Source organism: Nomascus leucogenys, chromosome 17 (genome assembly GCF_006542625.1).
Source record: "Nomascus leucogenys isolate Asia chromosome 17, Asia_NLE_v1, whole genome shotgun sequence".
Lineage (NCBI taxonomy): Eukaryota > Metazoa > Chordata > Mammalia > Primates > Hylobatidae > Nomascus > Nomascus leucogenys.
Genome location: NC_044397.1, coordinates 28,106,547 through 28,130,986, shown reverse-complemented (window position 1 = coordinate 28,130,986; position 24,440 = coordinate 28,106,547). Strand labels below are relative to the sequence as shown.

The 24,440-nt window shown below is 38.4% G+C and overlaps 1 protein-coding gene across 1 annotated transcript in view; it reads left to right on the top strand.

Moving 5' to 3' along the window:
* Window positions 1-24,440, top strand: part of LOC101178038 — a 291,177-nt gene that overhangs the window by 158,775 nt on the left and 107,962 nt on the right. The window contains exon 2 of the mRNA XM_004090886.2: window positions 11,401-11,443. Coding sequence (XP_004090934.1) covers window positions 11,401-11,417 — 17 coding nt within the window. The 3' untranslated portion in view covers window positions 11,418-11,443. The remainder of the gene's footprint in view (window positions 1-11,400; window positions 11,444-24,440) is intronic.

Here is a 24,440-nt window from a genome sequence, read left to right as displayed (position 1 = left end):
TGCTTCAATGATAAAAGGTAAATAAAGAAAGAGTCTAATTAATGCAAGGCAGGTCACATGGTAAACAGAGTTTTAACTCAAATCAGTCTCCCTGAAGGCTTGGAGGTTAGAGTTTTTATGGACAATTTGGTGGGCAGGGTGCTAGAGAAGTGGTGCTGCTGATTGGGTGGGGAATGAAGTCATAAGGGTGTGGAAAACGTTTCTCATACACTGACTCTGCCTCGGGGTGGGGGCCCAGGACCAGCTGGGTCATGAGTCACAAGTCTAGGTACGGTCAGTTTGCAAAACATCTCATAAAATGTCAATCTTAGGTTCTACAATAGTGATGTTTTCTACAGGAGCAATTGGGGAAGCCACAGATCTTGTGACCTCTGGCCACATGACCCTGAGCAGTAAAGGGTTACAGAAATTTTGCCTACATTTTAGCAGAACTCAGGCTCTTCCCCAAATCCTCATCTTGGGGCCTTTCATTAGTCTTACCAAGTCAGTTTCAAAGTCAATTTCGGCCCTCAACCAGTGGCGGGGGTTGGAGTGGGGAATAGAGTTAGCTTTAAGGAGGGACTACTATCATCCTTGCTTCAAAGTTAAAGTATAAGCTAAATTCCTCCGGTGGTTAGCTTGGTCTATGCCCAGGAATGAGCAAAGGCAGCTCAGAGGTCAGAAGCAAGATGGAGTCCACTATGTCAGATTTACTCTCACTGTCATAATTTTGTAAAGGCAGTTTCATGTGGAGCTGCTGAGCATCTCAGTGGGGCAGCTGTGCCCTCCTGGGCCCTGTGCCAGGACTCCCCACCACTTCATATTTCAGTCTTTTTCATGGGAATGTGTGGGATAGTACATGTTAGAGTCCTATGGGGTTATTCTGAGGGTTACCCTATATGCAAATATACAAATATACTAATCTTGTAAAGTGGTTGTAAGAATTCCGTGACTTATTTCATGTAAAGCTGTTAGTCTAGCGTCTGCCAAATAGAAATGCTCAACATTTGAGGGTAAATTTTTAAAATATGATCACTATGAAAGTAATGAAACTAGACTGAATTCTTTTAAATCAAAGAATATTTTAGTCAAAACATAGGAAAAGTAATCAAAATAAGGGCATTTAAGAATGGCTATACAGAGTAGCCTAAGGAGTCTTGTATTTGAAATGTATTCTAATGTTTTAAAAACTATAAATCATTGCATAACTATTTCTTATTACTTGTGCTGTAAATATGAAAACTTGCAAAATCAGTGTAGGAAGATGATTTAAGGAAGCAGCTGTTGATCGATATACATTGAATTTAAACTCACTAAGCACAGTAGATTTAATGAGGAGGAAAATAGAGCTTCCCATTTAATCGAAAAGTGTGGAAAAGTGGAAGTTTTTCAGAAACAACCATTAAAATAATAATGATTTATTCTTAGCCACAACACTAAATGTATTATCATATCATGCTCTCTGTATTTCAGTTAATTAAAGCTTTATGGATTATGGCTTCTTGTTTATTTCTAGATGGCAAACGTTAAATCTGTATCACTATTTAGAGAAAAATGCGACTTTTTGATATTCAAGCTAGTTCATATATATGTAAAATTCTGACATAACTCCTATAGATTTATTTAAAAATGTCAGTAATACAGGAAATGAGAAATGAAGACAGAAAAAGGAGAGAAACAAAGATAAATAAAGGGAGTGGGCCTGGGGAAATTTTCTCATTTTAAATGCTCTACATTTCCTGCCCCTGGGGAATGTGCTTTTATCTCTGCAGTTCTGTGTTTTCTGTAATTTGACTTATCATTTTTTCAGTAGATTATAAAGCATTGTTTCCTTTGTCTACAGTGTTGAGGTTGTTGCCCTTACCCCCACCCTAGGAATTCTGCCCATAAATCACTGCTTACAGTCACTTTCTCAGACTGAGTCTAACTTCCCTTCTATCTAGATTTGCCTGACCTTTCTATCAGAGGATGGAAACTTTTCGGTAACAATTTCTTGTGCTCTACAAAGAACCAAGTTGAGATAAAATTTTAACTTCTCAGGGCATAACTTAAAAAAGGGTTCTTTTATCTCTCTAAGTAATTTAAATGCAGCTAGTCAACATACGCATGCTTGGCAATGGCAGGACTAGTTGGGCTATGTGCTGAGGGATGTAGGAAAGTGATGTTAACATGGAGACTCTTGGTAGTAAAAGTCCATGAAGTCAAACTAATATCCTTTGTCTTTGTGTCTGCTCCTAGAATTCCTGTCTTAACTCTACTTCCCATTATTTTTCCTCATGTTTACTTTAAATTCCAGTCAACACAGCAGACTGCAATTCCTTTTTTTATGCCCTGGTTCATGGCATTGACTGTTAAAATGAAAACCTAGCATCCTGCTCCTGGAGGCTCCACACAATGCACTTTTCCACCTTTCCAATGTCCTGTGTCTCTCACAATGGGCTTCTTAAGCTTAAACGTATATCCTGTTAGCTTTGAATTTGGAGGGTGCACCTGCAGTTTTGGGCATAGCTAAGGACCAGTTGTCTTAGTGAGAGGAGAGATACTTGACAGGGCCAGAAACAGCAGAGCAGAGGACTACATTAGAAAGTAACTAAATCAGTTACACAGTTTTATTTCTGCCTCCCACTAATTCTGTTTTCCCCTTTTTTTTTTTTTTTTTCTTTTTTTCTTCCTGAGGCAGCCCCTGCCTCTGGGTGAACACTTAGGCAGTCCCTTGACTTTTCTGGTCACTCTTAGTAGCAAAATGTCTTATGAACAAGACATAAAACACAGCCTGGGATGAGTATATGTAATGTCCAGTCATATATAATTAACACTCTCAACTTGACTGTAAGTTGAAGCATCTTGTCTTTCTCTCCAGTTTGGTTCTGTTTCAAGTGGAAAGTCTATGGCTGGGGAAAGGTGGTATGTTTAGCTACTTTTTGAAAATGAGTAGCTCTAGTCTTTCCACTGCCCCATATTCCCACAGAGTTTGAAATTGGGTAAAGGTGAGAAATAATAGAGAATAATGCTTTTACTAGTACATACTTACTTCTGTGAAGGGCATCAGTGTATTCTGGACTTGGCAGATGTCTAGACTCTGATTCCCATAGTTCCTTTCTAAAGGCTCTTTAGAAATCCCCTCCCCATTTCCTCAGGCATTTGGTGGCAGCTCCAAAATGTTTCTTTTATACTCTTAACCCTACATTCTTTCATACTTTTCTTCCTTTTATTTACACATTATATAAACGGAATTAGAAAAAAAAATTCAACATAAATGATAGGAGAATAAGTCAGCTCTTGGGCACAATACAGGAAGTGTCTCAGTACATTTAATTGTCTTGAATTCTTGCTACGGTACCTCCAGGGTCTATGTCCTGCTGCTCACTACCCAGCATGCCAATCATGGAGTCAACAAGTATTGCCAGGGAAGAAGGCTTTAATTGGGTGCTGTAGCCAAGGAGAATGAGAGGTCAGTCTCAAATCTCTCTCCCCGAGTGACCAAAACTGGGGTGTTTATACACTGGGGAAAGCAGGAAAACAGGAATTAGGAAGGAGTCAGGAAGCAATCATGATAAATGAGGGGTCTGGCATCTCTTTGGATGTGGTGGTCTAGCGAGTTTCAGTCCCTTGCCTGAGGATTGGTTTCCTGAGGAAGAAACTCAGTTAAGGCAAATATAAGTGTCAAGTTTTAATATGGAGAGTCAATTTTTATGTTTATTAAAAACCTGTAAATATTATTTCTGTGGGACAATTGGGCTGGTTTCATTCTCGTAAAAACAGTGTCATTGCCCTAAAGCTTGGACTCAAGTATATGAAGAGTAAACACTGGATCAAAAGTGACCATTAAGATGCTTTTGATTCTATTGCAAGTTAATGTGGATTAAAGCACAGTCAGTCCAGTTAGTTGTGCCACTTAAAGCAGTTGAAAACTTTAAGTATAATAACAAAAAATTAGCCAATGTTCATGTGAAAATAGTCTTAGTAAGATTAGTGATGAACAGCCTGTGATTTAGGCATCATAATTTCATTTGATAGACTATGAAACTGAAGCTCAGAGAGATTAATGACTTGGATGAATTCAACAAGCAATAGTGAGGGGCAGAACTACAATTCAGATCCAGATCCTTTGGACTCCAAATTACATATTATTTATACTACATTCTGCAGTGTCCTAGAATAGACCAAAATAATAGAAACTTTCAAGATGGCGAAGCTGGTCAATAATTTCAAGTATTTGGAGAGGTAAAGATGCAGGAGAAGGAAGGTTAAGAAAATGCCTTTGCAGAGAGGGATTGTGTGGTTGTGACCATCTGAAGACCAATCAATTCAGTCCATCTGGCTAAGTAGGCAGGTGGTAGCTTCCTCCCTTCACACTCTCTCTGACTGTCCTAAAAGTAGAGAAGGACCATTCTTTCATCAAAGGGGTGGGATTCCTGCATAGTCCTCCAATAAGCTCTCATAACTTTCTGTGGAATAAGCTAAAGAACAGGGTGTTTGATGTGGCATTGTCAGTGGGAAACTCCAAGACAGCAATGACAATACAGTGTTGAGTACAGAAGGAAGAAAATGTAGCAAGTAAGGACTTTCCTTTAGAAAGTTTTCCAAATAAAATAAAAGGGGGAAAAGTGTTCAAAGGGAGACGTGTGTCTCAAAATAAATCTTTTTGAATTTTAATTTTAGATTTTGCAAGACCTGGATATATTCATAGGCAGGGGAAGGAGGATCCTAAGGAGAGGGAGAGAGATGGATTTTGCAAGGAAGAAAAACTATAACATAAATTTATCGTAGCTTAAAGGATACTGTGTACAGATGACAGGGCTGGCCATGAAAATAAAAAGATACTTTTTTTTTTTTGGTCAGGGTAAAAAGAAAGAGTGACAGAAAGTCACATGAAGAAGTTAAAAATTTTTTTAAATTTCTGTATAATTAGAGTGATTGTAAAGTTTATCATTTAAATCAGATCACTTTGAAGGGGAAAGGGACACCATCTGGGGGGATGTGGAAGAGCAGGCATAAGCCAAGGCTAACAGCAATGTATGGTCACCCTCCAATGGCTTCAACCTTCTTATTAAAATTAAGTTAAGGCTGTCTCCCCTACTCTGTTTTCCAAACATCTCTTACTCCATGAGGTATACCTCATGCCTATGTAGTATTTTTTCTTCTATTTATTTGCTTAAAAATACTTATCAATAACTTTTAATAACCACACCATATTCACTATACTCTGATGTATGGTGGAGCAGCCAGCAATTTTTTTGATAACACACTCTATCAGATTTTTTGAACATATATTCTTAATAGAAATAAATTTATTTTTTATGAATTTCATATGTATCTCATTGAATTATTATATTATGTCCATGTTATTCCAAAAGAGAAAAGTTTCAAAACGGACCAAAGATGAAATAGATAATATTTTAAAGCTTTACATTTGTTGATGACCAATCATTTTGTTCTGCATAAAATACTAAACTTATTAGTACTAAACTTTATTAGTATTAAATTTATTCCATCGCTGCTCGGCCTTTTGGTTAAGATCAAGTGTAGTATTAAGTTTATTCCAAATATTTTATTGTCTTTGAAATTATTTGTTTAAAATTTGAAACAGTGATTCCTGGATTGGCTTCTAAGTGGATATACTTGGTTTCAATAATACTCATTACTGAAAAAAAAACACCTCCAAAAGCACAGTGCATGCAAATATGTTACATAGGCAAAGGCAATGTTTAAATAATGAATATCAACCCATACCTTAAATAGGCTTGATAATTAAAAGAATTTTTTTGCCTGACTTTGAGTCAGAGTCTATTGTGTCATTGTTTCTCTGTTTTTGTGGCTGACAAAGAGATCACGCTCACACGCTTCACATGTGTGTACACCATTAGTGTTTACATCAATCTCTTGCTTCTTTAGGGGGATATTTTAGAGCCATTAGTCTGTTCTCTGAGGTGTGTTAGTTAAAAACTCAATATAAGAGACTTTACTTGGCCACATAAACTACAGCACATCGTAATAGAGTAAAAGCTGACCAATGACTGAGGAGGATGCTGTCATCCTTCTGTCAACCCCTTTTAATTCAGGATATTTTGTGAACCAGATATGGTATGTCACTACCTGGATTGGATTAAAATGATCTTACTGATAAGCAGAGGTCAAAAATAATAAATCTAAATAGGAATTTTAATGTTTTCTTTCTGCACCCCAGAGTGTTGTCTTGCTCATGCTTAGGGGTGCAGGCATAGGCTTTGATATCACATAGACCTTGATTCAAATTTTACCTCCAATGCTTAGAAACTGTGTGGTCTTCCTTACAAGTTGCTTCCTATCTCTGAAACTCATCTCTTCATTGTAAAATGATGATAATAATGCTTGACTCATTTTTTTTCCCTTTGAAAATCAGCTGAAACAATGGCCATGAACAAAAAATCCAACAAAGAGCCAAGAACACAGTAGGTGTTAACTGAACCATGAACTACTTCTCTCTCTCTCTACTTTTCTTTCGTCTTCTTTCTTGCCTACCATGATCATCTCACACCCCGTGCTTTGTACTTAAGCTTGAAAGATTAAAAAAAAAAGAGTAACTTGATATATTTCATTAGCCATTTTGAGTGCTCAAATTTATTCTCCTATAATGTTAGTTTACAGACATCTGTTTTATATTACAGAAAGGGGAGCTCTCCCCAGATTCATATATGCCACACATTTCTCCCAGGACTCATCAGCTAGGACCGCATGAGGTCACATTAATAAGAACAGCTCAAATTCCACTAGTTTTGCTAGCCTTTTCTACTTGTTGGTAAAGGACTTTCAGGTCCCCTGCCAGACCACCCACCAGCATTTCTGGGGCCCTCTAAAGGGTGCCTCAAATGTACTTGCAAGCAGTTTCACCCTGGAGGCACCCAGCAGCCCTGCTCAGTTTGATCCTCTTATTGTTCTTCTGTAAGCTCTGTCCCCCTGACACTGCTCTGCATCTGCTTTCCTGATTTTGGACCCGCCTGCTCCTTTCTTCCCCACTGGCCATTTCAGTCTTTCCTGTTTCTCTGCTCAGCACCGTTGGCAGCTGGATTGATTCACCATCAAGGAAGACCTGAGCTGGCATCATAACAAACCTGCCTGGGGTTTGTGTCAGGGGAGTGGGATGAGGTAGGAAATGAAAGAGAGCTGGATTCTCTTCCCTTTGTCTTATGTTCTGGTAGGGTAATTGGAACAGAAGGATTACACAATTTATTAAACATAATTATTTTGATTAGCAATTACAGCTGTATCTCCCTCAGGTGGGCTTATACATGTGTCCATGAGGCTGGGGCAGGAGCAGCTCTGAGGTTTACTGTGATGTACTCAGGCTCCCCACCCGACTCTGATAACAGCCTTTGTAATTGGACCAGCAGGTGAACACAGTCTAAGTCCAAGATGAGTTTCTACTATGTCCAATTCTCTTTGTCACCCCAGGCATTACCAGCACATGCCATTCTGGTGAGACAGGGCTTACAGTGAGTAATGAGAGGCATAGGATATAATGGTATGGACTGGGGAGACCATCGCATAACTCAAATAGATTTGAGCCACCAAAAACATGTATGAAAAGTGACAAAAAACGTGCCGTTGTCTTTAAATGGTAAAGCCTTCAGTTCCACTACAATTTTCATAAGTTTGTTCTTCATAATTCAGTTAAAGGGCAAAAGCAACTTATTTTTTGCTGCGCTGTGCATTTTAATGAAATGCCCTAGAAGCATTAGCATCTCCTTATCTTTCCTTCCCCTGGAAAGAGCAATATATAATGAACATGCTGACATTGAAATGAGTAATTAATATGCAGCTTGTTTAGTCGGTATGAATCAGCGTTTTGATGATGTCTTGTGAGGATAGGATTATAATTGGCAGAATTTCTGCCTTACGGGTGATAATTCTGGATTCTAGAAGGAACAAATGCATTAAATGGTACTGTTAATTTGTCTTATAGTAAAGCATACAGCTTACGAGGGAGAAGTAAAACTTAGACAAATGAATAAAAATGAATTTAAAATATGCTAGCTTTGAAATATTGAGGTCATTAAAAATTTGTGGCATCTCTTGAATTATTCAGGACAACATTTTAAAAAACCAATTTAAGAATCATCTTCTGTGATGTATTATCCATAAGGATAATGGATTCTTCAAGATTTACCTGCTGTCTTCTCATTGACCTCTTAGTAATTATGATTCAAAGTGCTGGTTGACTTTTCTAGTTACCTGATATGCTAGGACTACTGCAGTATTCTTAGAGAAAGCTCCCTGAATTCCAAAGCCTACTTTGGAATTCGTGTTTCTTCTGTGAATGTAGATTGTTCTCACCCATGCCAATGGAGTTCAGCCTCCAAGCTGTGGCATGATCCTTCAGCCTAACATGCCTTCCACTTACTTATCCACCAAATTATTTACCTCTCTTTCCAAACTCTGCTCTAGCTTCTCCAAAGCTGTTTCCTAATTAATCCTAGATGAGCCTAATCTTTACTGGAAGGATTTTAGCAAGTGTGTTTTTTTGAAATGCAACTCTTTTGAAATGCTCTGGGTAAATGGTTTCATGAACAAAGAATTTAGGAAAATGTTGCCTTTATTGTAGGCCTGGAGCACATTCCATAGAACAATGGTTCATAGGCAGGGAAGTGTGATCAAATAAGTTAATCAAGATAAGCTTCTTACAGCAGAACTTTTAATCCATGTTGCAGAAATCATGTACTCTAGAGGTGATAACTTGATATTAAGATTACATTTGCTTATGTGATTTTCAGATTATTTACTAATTTCTTCTCCATTTTATTTATTCATTTAGTCTTGCTCTGTCACCCAGACTGGAGTGCAGCAGTGCAATCTCGGCTCACTGCAACCTCCACTTCCCAGGCTCCAGCAATCCTCCCACCTCAGTCTCCTGAGTGGCTGGCATTACAGGCACATGCCACCATGCTCAGCTCATTAAACATATTTTTTTTTGGAAAGATGATGTCTTACTATGTTGCCCAAGCTGGTCTTGAACTCCTGGGCTCAAGTGATCTTTCTGCCTCAGCCTCCCAAAGGTGTTGGGATTATAGGCATGAGCCACCGTGCCCAGCGTTCTCCTCCATTTTATGTAAAGTGCTTCAGTCTTATTGTCTCATCTATCCAAGCACCCGTATGTACTCTGCTCAAAGTAGACTTCTAATTCACATTGACTGAATGTAAAAATGGAAGATTAATTGTGATAGACCTGGAAGTTACTATCCTATCTTGATTTGCAAAGACTCCTCATATTTTTATAAATAATGCCTATCAACTTTGTCTTATACTGGCCCTGTCCATCCCTTCTTCTAATTCTCTAGTCACCACCTTAGTTAAAAATGCTGCTAAACATATTCAACTTCAAAGCTATATTATGGGCCTTTGATTTTAGTTCTTGTTGCTGAAGTCTGGCCTTTCCCGGGTGTGCAAGTCACAGCTGGTAATGATGGGGACCAGATGATGCCCTAGCAGCACATTAAAGGTTTTAACCAGGATGTGGTTTGATGGTTTTGCTTGGGTATTTTGTTGTTGTTATTCTTTCCTTTGGAATGTTGAGTTGTGGCCAAGAATTATTTCCCTGATTGCATTTTTGCTATCCCTACACATTTGGAGAGTTGGAAAGTATACAGAAACATAAGGAATATCCTTGTAAACCACTTCTCAAGCTAACTTATAGGCTCTTATAGGGTGACTTTTAACTGTGACCTTTTGTTTATTCAATAAATATGCTTCTATTATGTCCAAAATGCCACACTGTGCCACACTGACATCTTGGCCTTATGATTTTTACCAAAGCATCATTATTCTAGACTTTTAGAACCACCTAAATGCCTATAGACATGATTCATTGAATGAATATCACAAAAAAGATGTTCACCTTTACAGTGTGTGTTCACATCACAATGTGATGCGGTGTGTATGCTCTTATGATGGTTGAGATGCACTGTAAACAGTATATAGGGTATTACTATTTAAAATGTTTATTTTATTTGTTTCATAACATAGTCACATGTCCATTGTAGAGAATTAGAACCATATAAAAAAGGACAAGAAAGAAATTAAAAATCACCTATAATCTTACCACCTTAAGCTAACCATACATATCTCATTCTTTATTTTATGGTTGGGGAAAAACAATAGGATTAGTAAAACTGACACTCCAACCATTAGTGTCATCATCATAGCTAGACAATCTGCCTGTTAGTACCATTCACCAGACTCAGAACCCAGTGATGATTTTATATTGAGCAATTCTAAATGTTAGAGCTATCCATCCAAGATGAATTTTTCCCAAATTTATACTCTCTTTCTCTTTATTGTCTTAATCCATTTCTCTGCTCTCACAAAATACCTGAGACTAGGGCATTTACAAAGAATAAAAATTTATTTTCTACAGTTTTGGAGGTTGGGAAGTCCAAGATCAAGATGCTGTCAGGTTTGGTGTCTGGCAAGGACCCCATTCCCTGCTTCCAAGACAGTGCCTTATTGCTGCATCCACTGGAGGTGATAAATGTTGTGCCCTCACAGGATGAAAGGACAAACGGCAAAAGGGCCTAGACTGGTTCTTCCTAGCCCTTTTAAAAAGCGCTAATTCAATTACGAGGGCAGAGTCCTCCCAACTTAATCACTTCCCAAAAGGTGCCACGATGGGAATTGAGTTTCAACACGAATTTTGAAGGGAACCCATTCAAACCACAGCAGTTATTTTACCAGGCCGAGGACTTAGAACTATTTATCTGTCACAAATGTACATCTCTAACCCTGGCCACTCCTTAGAATCTTAACTCCTATTGTCAACTGTCATATGGACAAATCCATTTAGATGTCTAAGAGGCATCTCAAACTTAACAAGGCCAAAGCTGAACCCCTGATGTTCCTCTCTCTCTAGACAATTTTTTTCCAGGTGGTTTTTCACATCTTAATAAGGAGCATAACATCCACCCAGGTGCTCAGGTCAAAATCTTCACCTCATTTAGCTTTTGTGAATCTGGAGAAAGACCTGGGGTAATGCCAGATTTCTCTGGGCGAAGCCATTATTAAAGAATGTAATTTATAGAGGTCAGTTCTTCCCCTGCTAGAAGCAAATGGAATCCTGTCAACCCTCATGCTGGGGGTAGACATGACTTTGGCAGAACAAATGTTTTCCATATTGGAAAAAAAAAAACCCTTATGGATGACCCAGTAATATGTAGCAGACTTCAACAACTGCTGTTTTTGGCAGCAAAAATCAACCCCAAGGACTGAAATTTTCAAGAAGTGGCCTTCTGAGTAGCTGCCAATAAAGAGTATTCAGCAGGTTGACTGAAAAACAGAATTTCCAGCGAGCCAAGAAACTAGGAGAACCTGGGTCCGAAGAGATCACAACCCAGAACAGTAGGTTGTCTTTCAGGGGTGATATGTTAATCTACTTCCTCTCTTCTCCTACAGGACACCTGATGGAATAAACTGCTGTGAGAGGGAGTATTGAGAAGTAAGTGAAAAAAAGAAGGGATGGTGGAAAAGTCTTCATGGATTCATTGATATTGGGGAGGGGCACTTTGTATTTATGCAGATAGCCCCACATGTTGTAGGACGTTTAGCATCTCTGGTTTGGAATGCCAGAAGAGCCCACCAGTCACTGTGATAACCACAAAAGAGTTGAAGGAAAGGAGTGTGTGTGTGTGTGTGTGTGTGTGTATGTGCTGGGAAATGAGCCAGTGGCTTCTGCTTCTCTTCCAATATCTTCTGTCTTGACCCTGAGGTTAAATATACTCATCACAGACACAGGCACAGACATAGGTGACCTCATAGGGGCTGAAAAAGAAATTAGAAACAGCAAGAGAGGCAAAAAATAAATAAATAAACAGCAGGTTATTTCTGACACGTGTGTCATATTTGAGCAAAGTAATAATAGCTTAGCATTAATTGGGCACTTACTGTTTATGTGTGTGCCCCCCGTGATATGTGCTTTACAGGCGTTATTTATCTATTCCTCACACAGCTCTAAATGGTAGCTAATGACGACCACAGCAATCATTCAAGTAACATTTATTATGTGTTAAGTACAGTTCTAAGCACTTTGTAAATGTTAACCCATTTAATCTTTGTAACAATCGTGTGAGATATGTACTACCAGTATTCCTGTTTCACATGGGAGAAAATTGAAGCACAGAGAATTTTAGTAATTTGCTCAACATCACAGTTAATAAGTTAGAGGACCTATGAGTTGAATCCTGGGGCTAGCACCAAATAGTAGTAACCACCACTAAAGCCATAAGGCTATTTCTCCTGCGTTAAAGGATGCTTGGCATTTTATGTGCACAGTGTTTGCAGACTTTATACCCAAAGTTTTTGTCTTCTGAGTAGCCAACATTAGGACTGATGAAGACAGAAGGGAGACCAAGGTGATCCCAACTAGGGAGGGAGTAGGAGTTGGAGTGTGGAGATGAGCAAGTATGTGCCCTGTGAAGGCACAAAACAGGGAAGATGAGAGAAAACCAGGAAACATGCCTAAGTGAGGACCCAATCCTGCCGATTTTAGTGAGAGATGCACTTCATGACCTGACAATGTCTCTAGCTTTGGACCTGCAGGGATTCATTCCCAATCCCTCGGTGGCAGCAACCATGTCCGAATAGCTATCATCTTTTATGAGGACTACATTTCTATCTGCCATTTTGTCCTTCTATTATCCTGTCCCCCACCTAACAGCCAATAGGGGGCTTTTAAAAGTGTAAATTGGGTTATGAGGCCCATGGTTGGAAATCATCCAAATCCTTCCTTCTCTCTTGGAATAAAATGCAGACTCCTCACCCTGGTGTTCAGGGCCCTAGGTGACCTGCCTTTGCCTAACTAGGTGGAAAACTTTGGTCTCAAAAAGAACATTCTGCATGGGATATACATTACTTGGCTAAAAACATTTTCCTTAATATAATATTTTGTGCTATCAAACATGATTGGGAAATTTACATTTATAGGCTTAAGAGTTTTCAAACATATCATTTGTCTTCAGCAAAGATACAGCAGGTGGAAGAACATCAGAAGCTGGGTTCTACAAGGAAACCATTAGCGAAATTCGTAGGAGAGAGTTGGTTTTCAACACCTACCACATTTTAAAAGCTCTGATGCTAGATAAACACAACAGTATGAATCAAACATAAACATTCCTATGCCCCTTTGCCTTTCTTCTGTTTTGCTGATCCTTCCCTAAATATCAGAAGCCAGTCAGCAAAATGTATAGGAAAGAGGAGAATCTTGACTACTAAGACTTTTAAAACTAAGAGCAATATTGACTCCAAAGAATCAAAGAGTGAAGGCAAGGCCTGGAGTAAGGGAGGCATGTATACCAGACTTTGGGGATATTCCACCCACAAAGTAGAACTACCTAATTGTGTAAATGCTATTTATATAAAAGTACTATCAAAATAAATATGTATTTTTTTGCATTTTTATTTCATTGTCAAAAATATGAAGTACCTTTTAATCACTGCTAAGGTCTTGCCACCTGTTTATTTCTTGACACCAGAATAGAAACATGATTTTCCTTTTTTGTCTTGTTAATATCGAGTTAGAAATAGTTCAAACTATTTAGAAAACTAAAGAGAACCATGGAGGCCAAACCAACCAAAGGGCTGAGTCATCCGCTAAAATCCTCAAATCTTTTTGAATGCTTTTGGCTAGCATCCCAATTAACAGTATGATAACTCATTGCTCCAATTCTCTTTCTGCTACACCAAGTACTCCTAGGATTGCATCTCATAGAAGCTTCCTGTGGCCTTTCCTATAACACTTTGAATTCTCAACATTGATTTCTGCCTGAAGGGCTTCCTTGAGATACCATGCTAACCCCATCCTGTACAAACACCCAGTTCACTTGAGGACAATCGATGATCTATTCTAGTCCTGATCAAATCACTTGCCGCTTCTGTGATTATTCAGGCTCTTGGGCTGGGTGCAATCAGGCAGAGAATTATTGGAACATTGACAGATTAGTCTCATCAGTTACTTGCTGTGACCACCAGCTTTTTCTATATTAATAAGAAAAAAGGTAGCCTGCTGATTGCCATTAAATTACATGAGGATATATTTGTCTTTTGGAACTCCAAGGCATTTAAATGTGGTGTAAGATCAAAATTCATTAAAGAAGGCGAAGAGATGTCCCAGCAAACATTTCCCAGGAGGTGAAAGTATAAAACTTGCATAGTGGAGAAGATAAGTACATTTTATGTTTAATCATTTTCAGTGTGAAACACAGTTTAACAAATATTTATTGAACACTTACTATGGGCAAAGTATTGTGTTTGGCTCTGGAAAAGAAAGGGAAGTGAGGACCCCTCATCTCAAGAGTCAGTTGTTGAAATCAACATGTAAGTAAACATAATCCAAGAAAGACTATAACATGTGATGCAAAAAGAGCCACAGAACTTCCAACATGAAAAAGACCACATTGTAGGGCAATAAGGAAAGTCTTCATAGAGAGGGGAGAAGGTCTATGTAAGCTTTTTTTTTTTTGGAATGGAGTCTCATTTTGTTGCCCAGGCTGGAGTGCAGTGGCACTCTTAGCTCACTGCAACCTCCGCCTCCCAGGTTCAAGCAATTCTCCTGCCTCAGCCTCTCGAGTAGCTGGGATTATAGGCACCTACCACCATGCCCAGCTAATTGTTGTATTTTTAGTAGACATGGGGTTTCACCAGATTGGCCAGGCTGGTTTTGAACTCCTGACCTCAGGTGATCCACCCGCCTTGGCCTCCCAAAGTGCTGGGATTATAGGCATGAGCCACCGTGCCTAGCCTGAGTAGCCTTTTTATTTTTTTATTTTATTTATTTATTTATTTATTTATTTTTTATTTATTTATTTTTTTATTATTTATTTATTTATTTATTTTTTAATGTATTTAAATTTTTTTTTTCTTTTCTTTTTTTTTTTTAATTATACTTTAGGTTTTAGGGTGCATGTGCACAATGTGCAGGTTTGTTACATATGTATCCACGTGCCATGTTGGTTTCCTGCACCCATTAACTCGTCATTTAGCATTAGGTATATCTCCTAACGCTGTCCCTCCCCCCTCCCCCCACCCCACAACAGTCCCTGGAATGTGATGTTCCCCTTCCTGTGTCCATGAGTTCTCATTGTTCAATTCCCACCTATGAGTGAGAACATGCGGTGTTTGGTTTTTTGTCCTTGCAATAGTTTACTGAGAATGATGTTTTCCAGTTTCATCCATGTCCCTACAAAGGACACGAACTCATCATTTTTTATGGCTGCATAGTATTCCATGGTGTATATGTGCCACATTTTCTTAATCCAGTCTATCGTTGTTGGACGTTTGGGTTGGTTCCAACTCTTTGCTATTGTGAATAGTGCCGCAATAAACATACGTGTGCATGTGTCTTTATAGCAGCATGATTTATAGTCCTTTGGGTATATACCCAGTAATGGGATGGCTGGGTCAAATGGTATTTCTAGTTCTAGATCCCTGAGGAATCGCCACAGTGACTTCCACAATGGTTGAACTAGTTTACAGTCCCACCAACAGTGTAAAAGTGTTCCTATTTCTCCACATCCTCTCCAGCACCTGTTGTTTCCTGTTTTTTAAATGATGGCCATTCTAACTGGTGTGAGATGGTATCTCACTGTGGTTTTGATTTGCATTTCTCTGATGGCCAGTGATGATGAGCATTTCTTCATGTGTTTTTTGGCTGCATAAATGTCTTCTTTTGAGAAGTGTCTGTTCATGTCCTTTGCCCACCTTTTGATGGAGTTGTTTGTTTTTTTCTTGTAAATATGTTTGAGTTCATTGTAGATTCTGGATATTAGCCCTTTGTCAGATGAGTAGGTTGCAAAAATTCTCTCCCATTCTGTAGGTCGCCTGTTCACTCTGATGGTAGTTTCTTTTGCTGTGCAGAAGCTCTTTAGTTTAATGAGATCCCATTTGTCAATTTTGGCTTTTGTTGCCATTGCTTTTGGTGTTTTAGACATGAAGTCCTTGCCCACGCCTATGTCCTGAATGGTATTGCCTAGGTTTTCTTGTAGGATTTTAATGGTTTTAGGTCTAACATTTAAGTCTTTAATCCATTTTGAATTAATTTTTGTATAAGGTGTAAGGAAGGGATCCAGTTTCAGCTTTCTACATATGGCTAGCCAGTTTTCCCAGCACCATTTATTAAATAGGGAATCCTTTCCCCATTTCTTGTTTTTGTCAGGTTTGTCAAAGATCAGATAGTTGTAGCTATGCGGCATCATTTCTGAGGGCTCTGTTCTGTTCCATTGATCTATATCTCTGTTGTGGTACCAGTACCATGCTGTTTTGGTTACTGTAGCCTTGTAGTATAGTTTGAAGTCAGGTAGCGTGATGCCTCCAGCTTTGTTCTTTTGGCTTAGGATTGACTTGGCGATGCGGGCTCTTTTTTGGTTCCAAAGTAGTTTTTTCCAATTCTGTGAAGAAAGTCATTGGTAGCTTGATGGGGATGGCATTGAATCTATAAATTACTTTGGGCAGTATGGCCATTTTCACCTGAGTAGCCTTTTTAAAAGATGGAAAAGAGGGAATTGCAAGTAGAAATAAGTGCAAAAACAAAGGCATAGAAGTGGGTGTAGGAGATATTGAAGGTTTTCCTATCGTCCTATGGACCTGTTGCTTCTTGCTGCAAGCTTGGCAACTCTACCAGATAGCCTTTTCTGGCTATGGAGGCATGCTCGGTGGGCACGCAGGGTGAGATTGTTGGCATCAGGGAGTTGATGCCCCTGAATGCAATCCCAATCAGTGACAAACAGTGGCTTCCTTGTCCCTCAGGTGGGACAACTCCAAGGTGTGCTTTATTCCAACGTCCTGAAGATACTCAGTGGGGCTGCACCTCAGTTACTAAGACTGGCTCATATTCATTAACTTTATATTGGTTCTCTTCCCTTTTCTGCCTTATTTCTCTGTTCTCCTGATGGATGCTTCCTGGGATCACTTCCCAAATAAACTACTTGCCTTCAAATACAATCTATGACAATGAAGAAGCACAAGCCATGATAAATAACCAGCAAACTGCCCAGCTTTGTTTAAAGAGGGGTGGGTCTATAGGACAAAATAATAGCAGAGGCAGCAAAGTTTTTGGCATTTTATTCTATGCCAGGAATTGTGTGAAGCGCTTGCATATATTCTCTCTCATTTAATAATCAGGAAACGCCTATGAGTTATATAAAACTATAAGTCAGTGGCGCAGAAAGGTTAACTAAGTAGCTGATCACACATCTGTCAGGTGGGGAAACCAGAATCCAACTCTGATCTCTGAGATGCAGTAACCGGATTTTGAAATCCAATGCTCTTCCGCCTCCCTAACGTTGTTGAGGTTGTTGAATGCCAGGCTGGAGAATTTCTACTTACCTGGGAGAACACTGAGTAACCATGGAAGTTCCTGAGACAACTGAGGTACAACAGAGAAGCCTCAGGTTGGTGACACTAACAAGAAAGAATCAAAGCCTGGTTTGGAAATATCAGAGGAGCTCAGCCATCCAAGGCCCTGCTTAGACGCTCCTAGTATATTGATAGTCAATGATGGTAACTAGTTGGGGAGCTCTAAAATTGAAGTTCAGGTTCCAATTCAGTAATCAGACAAATCTTGGTCAGAGTCCTGGCCCCGTTACTGGGTTTTTTGGAGTCGAATGAGTTACCTCCATTCTCTGAGCCTCAGGCATGTTATTTGTAGCAATTCAAGTTAATTCACAGGGTTGTAAATATTAGGAGAGCTAACAGGTTTAAATAACTTTGCCTTTTGCCTGACATGTTCAGTGTACATTAGCTGGTATCAGGGAAGCCTGGAACTATATCTTGGGCACATGTGGTCTGACCCTTTTTAAAGGTCCCACAAAATTTAGCCTCTTCACCAGCTTCCACAAAAAAATTCAAGCATATCAAGCATGTTGTTGCTTTATTGAAGATTTGCGGGGCTAATACACAGAGTGAATATGGAGGTGCATTCTTGGTAATGTATGTCCTCATAAGACCTGCTTCTCAAACCATTTCTTACTCTGCTGTCAAGAGTTTTATAAGACCAACAGATGAAAAACAGTGGTAGTAGGGCCACAATGGGAATATACTCTGGCAATTGTGAAACAAGACCTGCTTTCCTGCAGCTTTGGAAGATGTTCTAATGGAAGTCCCACTGAGGACCAAGTTCATTGGTGCTGCTGCTGCATTTTGGTATGAGCAGGAATATACAAAAGGCAGAAAGGACATGTTTACTAAAAGGCAAGCTCATAGAGTAATCTAGAAATTAAGGGAACCAGCTGCACATGCCTTGGATTTTTACCTATTATAAAATATTCTTCTATAATACCCTTCATATTCATATAGTGCCTTTTTGTTTTTAGTACAACTTGGAACATAGTATTTTTCCAAATTATCATCCGTATACTATGCATTTTTCACTGCAGTGAAATTTGATTAGGTTTAAAGTGTGTTTTGCACTTAATCCCAGCCTTGTTCTTGGTCTTATAGGGGAATTCAGAGAAATGCAAGCCACATTTCCTTCCCTAAGTAGCTTATAATTTCATCAGGAAGAGGAAAAGAAAGTACTAGCATATGGTCAATGTAGAGAAAGAACGATGTGGTTGTGGGTGGGAATGATCTAAAGAAGTGGGGAGATGGAACTTGAGCTTGGATGTGTAAAATGGGTGTGGTATAGGTAAATGAAGAAGATGACATTTGTGAAGAAAGGAGCAACTGGAACAAAGGTAGAAGGAAGACCAGGAATAATTTGGGTAGATGATAGTGAGAATATTTGCCTATCAGAGTGGTAATCACTGAAAGTAGATTTGGAAAAGAGAAGTATACTCATATTGGAGAGGGTTTTGGCTTCCAGGAGGCAGTGTTGTCCTCTGAACCTTGTTCCAAGCTCCCATCTTCTCACTTATGCTGATACAACAAGATCATAACTTGTCTCCTGAATCCAGTTTGCACGGCCCACAACAGGCAAAGTGATATTCTTAAAAATGCTGAACTAGCCATGTCACTTCTCTGCTACAGCCCTTTCCCTGGGAGAAATTCAAAACTGTTAACATGGCCCATGAGGCATTTGATGCTTGTGATCTGGTTTCTGCTGACCTTTAAACTTCATCTCACTCTCTGCACACTCCCCACTCCAACTCCTTGTTCAGCCACATTGGCTTTGATTCTGTCCCCGAATGATCCCTCCCACACCTACTGGAAAGCCTTAACTTGTGCTAGAAGGTTCTTCCCCTCCAGTTCTCGCCTTCACCTAATTGGTCAGTCTTTATCATGAACTGCAGCTCACCGCACACATAAGACATGCTAGGGGAAGCTTTCCCTGACTCCCTAGAGTAAATCCCCAATTTTTTGATCACAAAACACCTACACATCAGTCCTTTTTTTTTTTTTTTTTTTTTGAGACGGAGTTTCACTCTTGTTACCCAGGCTGGAGTGCAATGGCACGATCTGGGCTCACTGCAACCTCCATTCCCAGGTTCAAGCAATTCTCCTGCCTCAGCCTCCCGAGTAGCTGGGATTACAGGCATGTGCCACCACGCTCGGTTAATTTTTTGTATTTTTAGGAGAGATGGGGTTTCTCCATATTGGTCAGGCTGGTCTTGAACTCCCAATCTCAGGTGATCCACTCACCTCGGCCTCCCAAAGTGCTGGGATTACAGGCATGAGCCACCACGCCTGGCCTAAATGTCTATCTTTTAAGACTGAATCTCAGTTTGTGCTTTCCTATCTATTAATATGACTATTTAAATGCTGTCTTCTACTGGACTATAAACACCAGGAGGAAACAAAATGTTTGGTTTGCTCATGGTTGCATCTCAGGAATAGCACAATGCCTGACAAAGAACAGACACTGAATGCAGATCTGTCGGATTAATAAATAGTTCAATGAATGAATTGGTGAATGAACAATAAGCAATTCTGTCACCAGAGTTTGGACCATATTTGATATCTACTTTTTCATTATGATCAAGTTTGAGGAATATTAGTTGCTTGTTTTAAGAGCTTCTGATGTTTCTCTTCAGCCAGTTAGCTTATTTTTAGAACTCTCATACATGAATTGAGAAACCAATTTTACACCAATCCTTATCTTTTATTCCTCTGAGTCCAAGTTGTTTTAAAAATAGAGAAGTAAACACTCCAATTTTGTTGTTCAGTTCATATTTCAGTTTTTCTCTTCTCTCTTTTATGCTGAATATTGCAAATGGTTAGAAAAACCAAACTTTTGCATTTATATTGCTCTTTTTATCGGCAGATTTCTCAGAGCTTTAAAAGCATTTATTAATATTTATGATAGCATTTCAACCTACAAAAATTATCCACATTAAAGCTCCTTGAAGACACAGATGCTGCAATGGTTTTGCAATATGCAGCAAAAATTTCAAATATAAATTGGATGTTTTGATTAAACCCGATAAACTGACTAATGGTGAATTCCTACAGGAAGAACCCATCATTCTAAACTCAACAACAACAACATCTTTTGAAAGCATAGGTGAATTTAGAAGGCTGCTGTTTCAAAACTCAAGGATTTGAAATACTCGCAAAAGAACAGGATAACATTTGCTCAGCTATTTCTAACTTCTTGAGAAATGTAATTGAATCTTTAGCCCTACATTTTTTTCCTAATATATGTATATAAAGCTATAAATTTTTCTTTAAGCACAAGATTTTACTATACCCTGCAAATTTTGATATGCTGTGTTTTAGTTATTTTTACTTCAAAAATATTTTTTAGTTTCCACTTTAGTTTTTTTCTTTGACCCATGGGTTCTTTAGAAATGTGTTGTTTACTTTGCACATATTTGGCTATTTTCTAGTTACCATTTTTACTGATCTCAGCTTTAATTCCTCTGTGGTAAGAGAACATTATTTATATGGTTTCTTAAGAACAGCAGTATGGTCTATATGCACAAATTTCCATTTTTGTGAATGTTTGAGGTGCATAAACTGCATATTTTCAAATGTGTGTACTGTTTAATATATATATACATAAATTAGATTGATTTTGTTAATCGTCTCATTCAAATATTTTACATCCTTTTTGATTTATTATAGGCTTTTTAAGTCAGTTACTATGTTATCAACAATTACTAAAGTATTGAATGATCGTGTGGCTATGTCAAATTTTCCTGCTAATTTTGTCCATTTTTACTTAATACATTTTGGTATTGTGTTGTTAGTGCGTATTGAGAATTATTGCATTGAGAATTATTGACCTCTTCAAGGAGAACTACAAACCACTGCTCAAGGAAATAAGAGAGGACACAAACAAATGGAAAAACATTCCATGCTCATGGGTAGGAAGAATCAATATTGTGAAAATGGCCATACTGCCCAAAGTAATTTATAGGTTCAGTGCTATTCTCATCAAGCTACCAGTGACTTTCTTCACAGAATTAGAAAAAACTACTTTAAATTTTATATGGAACAAAAAAAGAGCCTGTATAGCCAAGACAATCCTAAGCAAAAAAACAAAAAACAAAGCTGGAGGCATCATGCTACCTGACTTCAAACTATACTACAAGGCTACAGTAATCAAAACAGCATGGTACTGGTACCAAAACAGATATATAGACCAATGGAACAGAACAGAGGCCTCAGAAATAATGGCACACATCTACAACCATCTGATCTTTGATAAACCTGACAAAAACAAGCAATGGGGAAAGGATTCCCTATTTAATAAATGGTGTTGGGAAAACTGGCTACCCATATGCGGAAAACTAAAACTGGACCCCTTCCTTACACCTTATACAAAAATTAACTCAAGATGGATTAAAGACTTAAACGTAAGACCTAAAACCATAAAAACCCTAGAAGAAAACCTAGGCAATACAATTCAGGACATAGGCATGGGCAAAGACTTCATGACTAAAACACCAAAAGCAATGGCAACAAAACCAAAATTGACAAATGGGATCTAATTAAACTAAAGAGCTTCTGCATAGCAAAAGAAACTATCATTAGAGTGAACAGGCAACCTACAGAATGGGAGAAAATTTTTGCAATCTATCCCTCTGACAAAAAGCTAATATCCAGAATCTACAAGGAACTTAAACAAATTTGCAAGAAAAAAAACCCCATGAAAAAGTGGGCAAAGTATATGAACAGGCACTTCTCAAAAGAAGACATTTATGCAGCCAACAAACATATGAAAAAAAGCTCATCATCACTGGTCGTTAGAGAAATGCAAATCAAAATCACAATGAGATACCATCTCATACCAGTTAGAATGGTGATCATTAAAAAGTCAGGAAACAGCACATGCTGGAGAGGATGTGGAGAAATAGGACTGCTTTTACACCATTGGTGGGAGTGTAAATAAGTTCAACCATTGTGGAAAACAGTGTGATGATTCCTCAAGGATCTAGAACCAGAAATACCATTTGACCCAGCCATCCCATTACTGGGTATATACCCAAAGGATGGTAAATCATTCTACTGTAAAGACACATACACACATGTGTTTATTGTGGCACTGTTCACAATAGCAAAGACTTAGAACCAACCCAAATGCCCATCAATGATAGACTGGATAAATAAAATGTGGCACATATACGCCATGAAATACTATGCAGCCATAAAAAAGGATGAGTTCATGTCCTTTGCAGGGACATGGATGAAGCTAGAAACAATCATTCTCAGCAAACTAACACAGGAACAGAAAACCAAACACTGCATGTTCTCACTCATAGTGGGAGTTGAACAAAGAGAACACATGGACACAGGGAGGAGAACATCACACATTGGGGCCTGTCAGGCAGTGGGGCGCTAGGGGAGGGATAGTATTAGGAGAAAGACCTAATGTAGGTGATGGGTTGATGGGGGCAGCAAACCACCATGGCACGTGTATACCTCTGTAGCAAACCTGCACTTCCTGCACATGTATCCCAGAACTTAAAGTGTATATATATATACACCTGTATATATAAAGAAACAGAAAAAAAGATTCAAAACCTAAAAAAAAGATGCCTTTTGAGAATGTTGGCACTTTCATCACCATAAAATGAAATGTTACTGTTTATCACCTTTTTAAACCTCTTTTTCTTCTTTATTTTTCCTCTGACCCAGGATCCAAAGCAGTATAACCTCTTTTTAAAAAAAACGATTTTAACATAGCTATATTAGGGTTTCTCATTTTGTGAGAAGGTAATTTTGTCTATTTTTTTTCATTTCCATTCCTTTACTTTTTTTTTTTTTTTTTTGAGACAGTCTCAGTTTTTTACCCAGGCTGGAGTGCAGTGGCATGATCTTGGCTATTGCAACCTCTGCCTCCCCAGTTCAAGCAAAGTGATTTTCCTGCCTCAGTCTTCTGAGTAGCTGGGACTACAGGCGCCTGCCACTGTGCCTGACTAATTATTGTATTTTTAGTAGAGATGGGATTTCTCTATGTTGACCAGGCTGGTCCTGAACTCCTGATCTCAAGTGATCCTCCTCCCTTGGCCTCCCAAAGTGCTGGGATTACAGGTATGAGCCACCACACCTGGCCCATTCTTTTATTTTCAATTTTATTTCTTATATTTAAATGTGTCTCTTCTAAGCAGCACATAGTTTTCTCTTATTCATTCTTATAGTCCTCATCTTTTAATTAGAATATTGTTCTGTTTACATTTAATACATTTGTTGGTATATTTGAGTTTTCTCTTTGTCCCATCTGATATTTAGTCTTTTCTATTTATCTTTTCAGTAAATGCAGTATTTTCTTTTTCCATTTTTTTCTCTATTGACTTGTTAATTACATATTTTTTCATTGTTTCTTTAGTAGCTGCACTGGAAATAATATACATCCTTAGGCTTTATTAGAGTCATCTGTAATTCAATACTTTTAAAACTTCCTGACAGTGCAAAGATATTAAAACACTTGAACTCCATTTAATTCCTTCCTTTAACTTAGATTTTCTTCATATATTTACCCCTTTGACTGTTCTTTGTTTCCTACAGTTCCATGTGTCCACTGAAATAATTTTTCCTTTATTTGGAGGACATTCCTTAGTCTTTCTTTCATTGTAGGTCTTCCGGTAGTACAAAATAATCTTGGTAGAAAATATATTTGTTTATATTGTTTTTATTTTTTTCTTCCATGCATTTCTAAAACTTGTTATTTTGAAGTAATTACACATTTACAAGAAGTTGCAAAAGTGGTATGGAGGGGTTTCATGTAACCTTTACTCAGTTTCCTCCAATGGTTATATTTTGCACAATGATTATATTAGGCAGAATTCTAAGTCTCCACAGGATTCCCATCCCCTGATTGTTCAGTCAAACACTGGTTACTGCTGTGAAAGAACTATGCAAATGTCATAAAGGTTATGGACCTTAAAATAGAAAAAAAAATCCTGGATTGTCCAGGTGGACATAATCTAATCACTTGAGCTCTTGAAAGCAGAGAGATTTCTCCAATTTGAGTCAGAGAGGTGTGGTAGAAGAGAAAATCAGAGGACAGATGAAGCAGAGAGAGAGGTCTAAGAGGTTTAAATATGAAAAGGACTTGACTT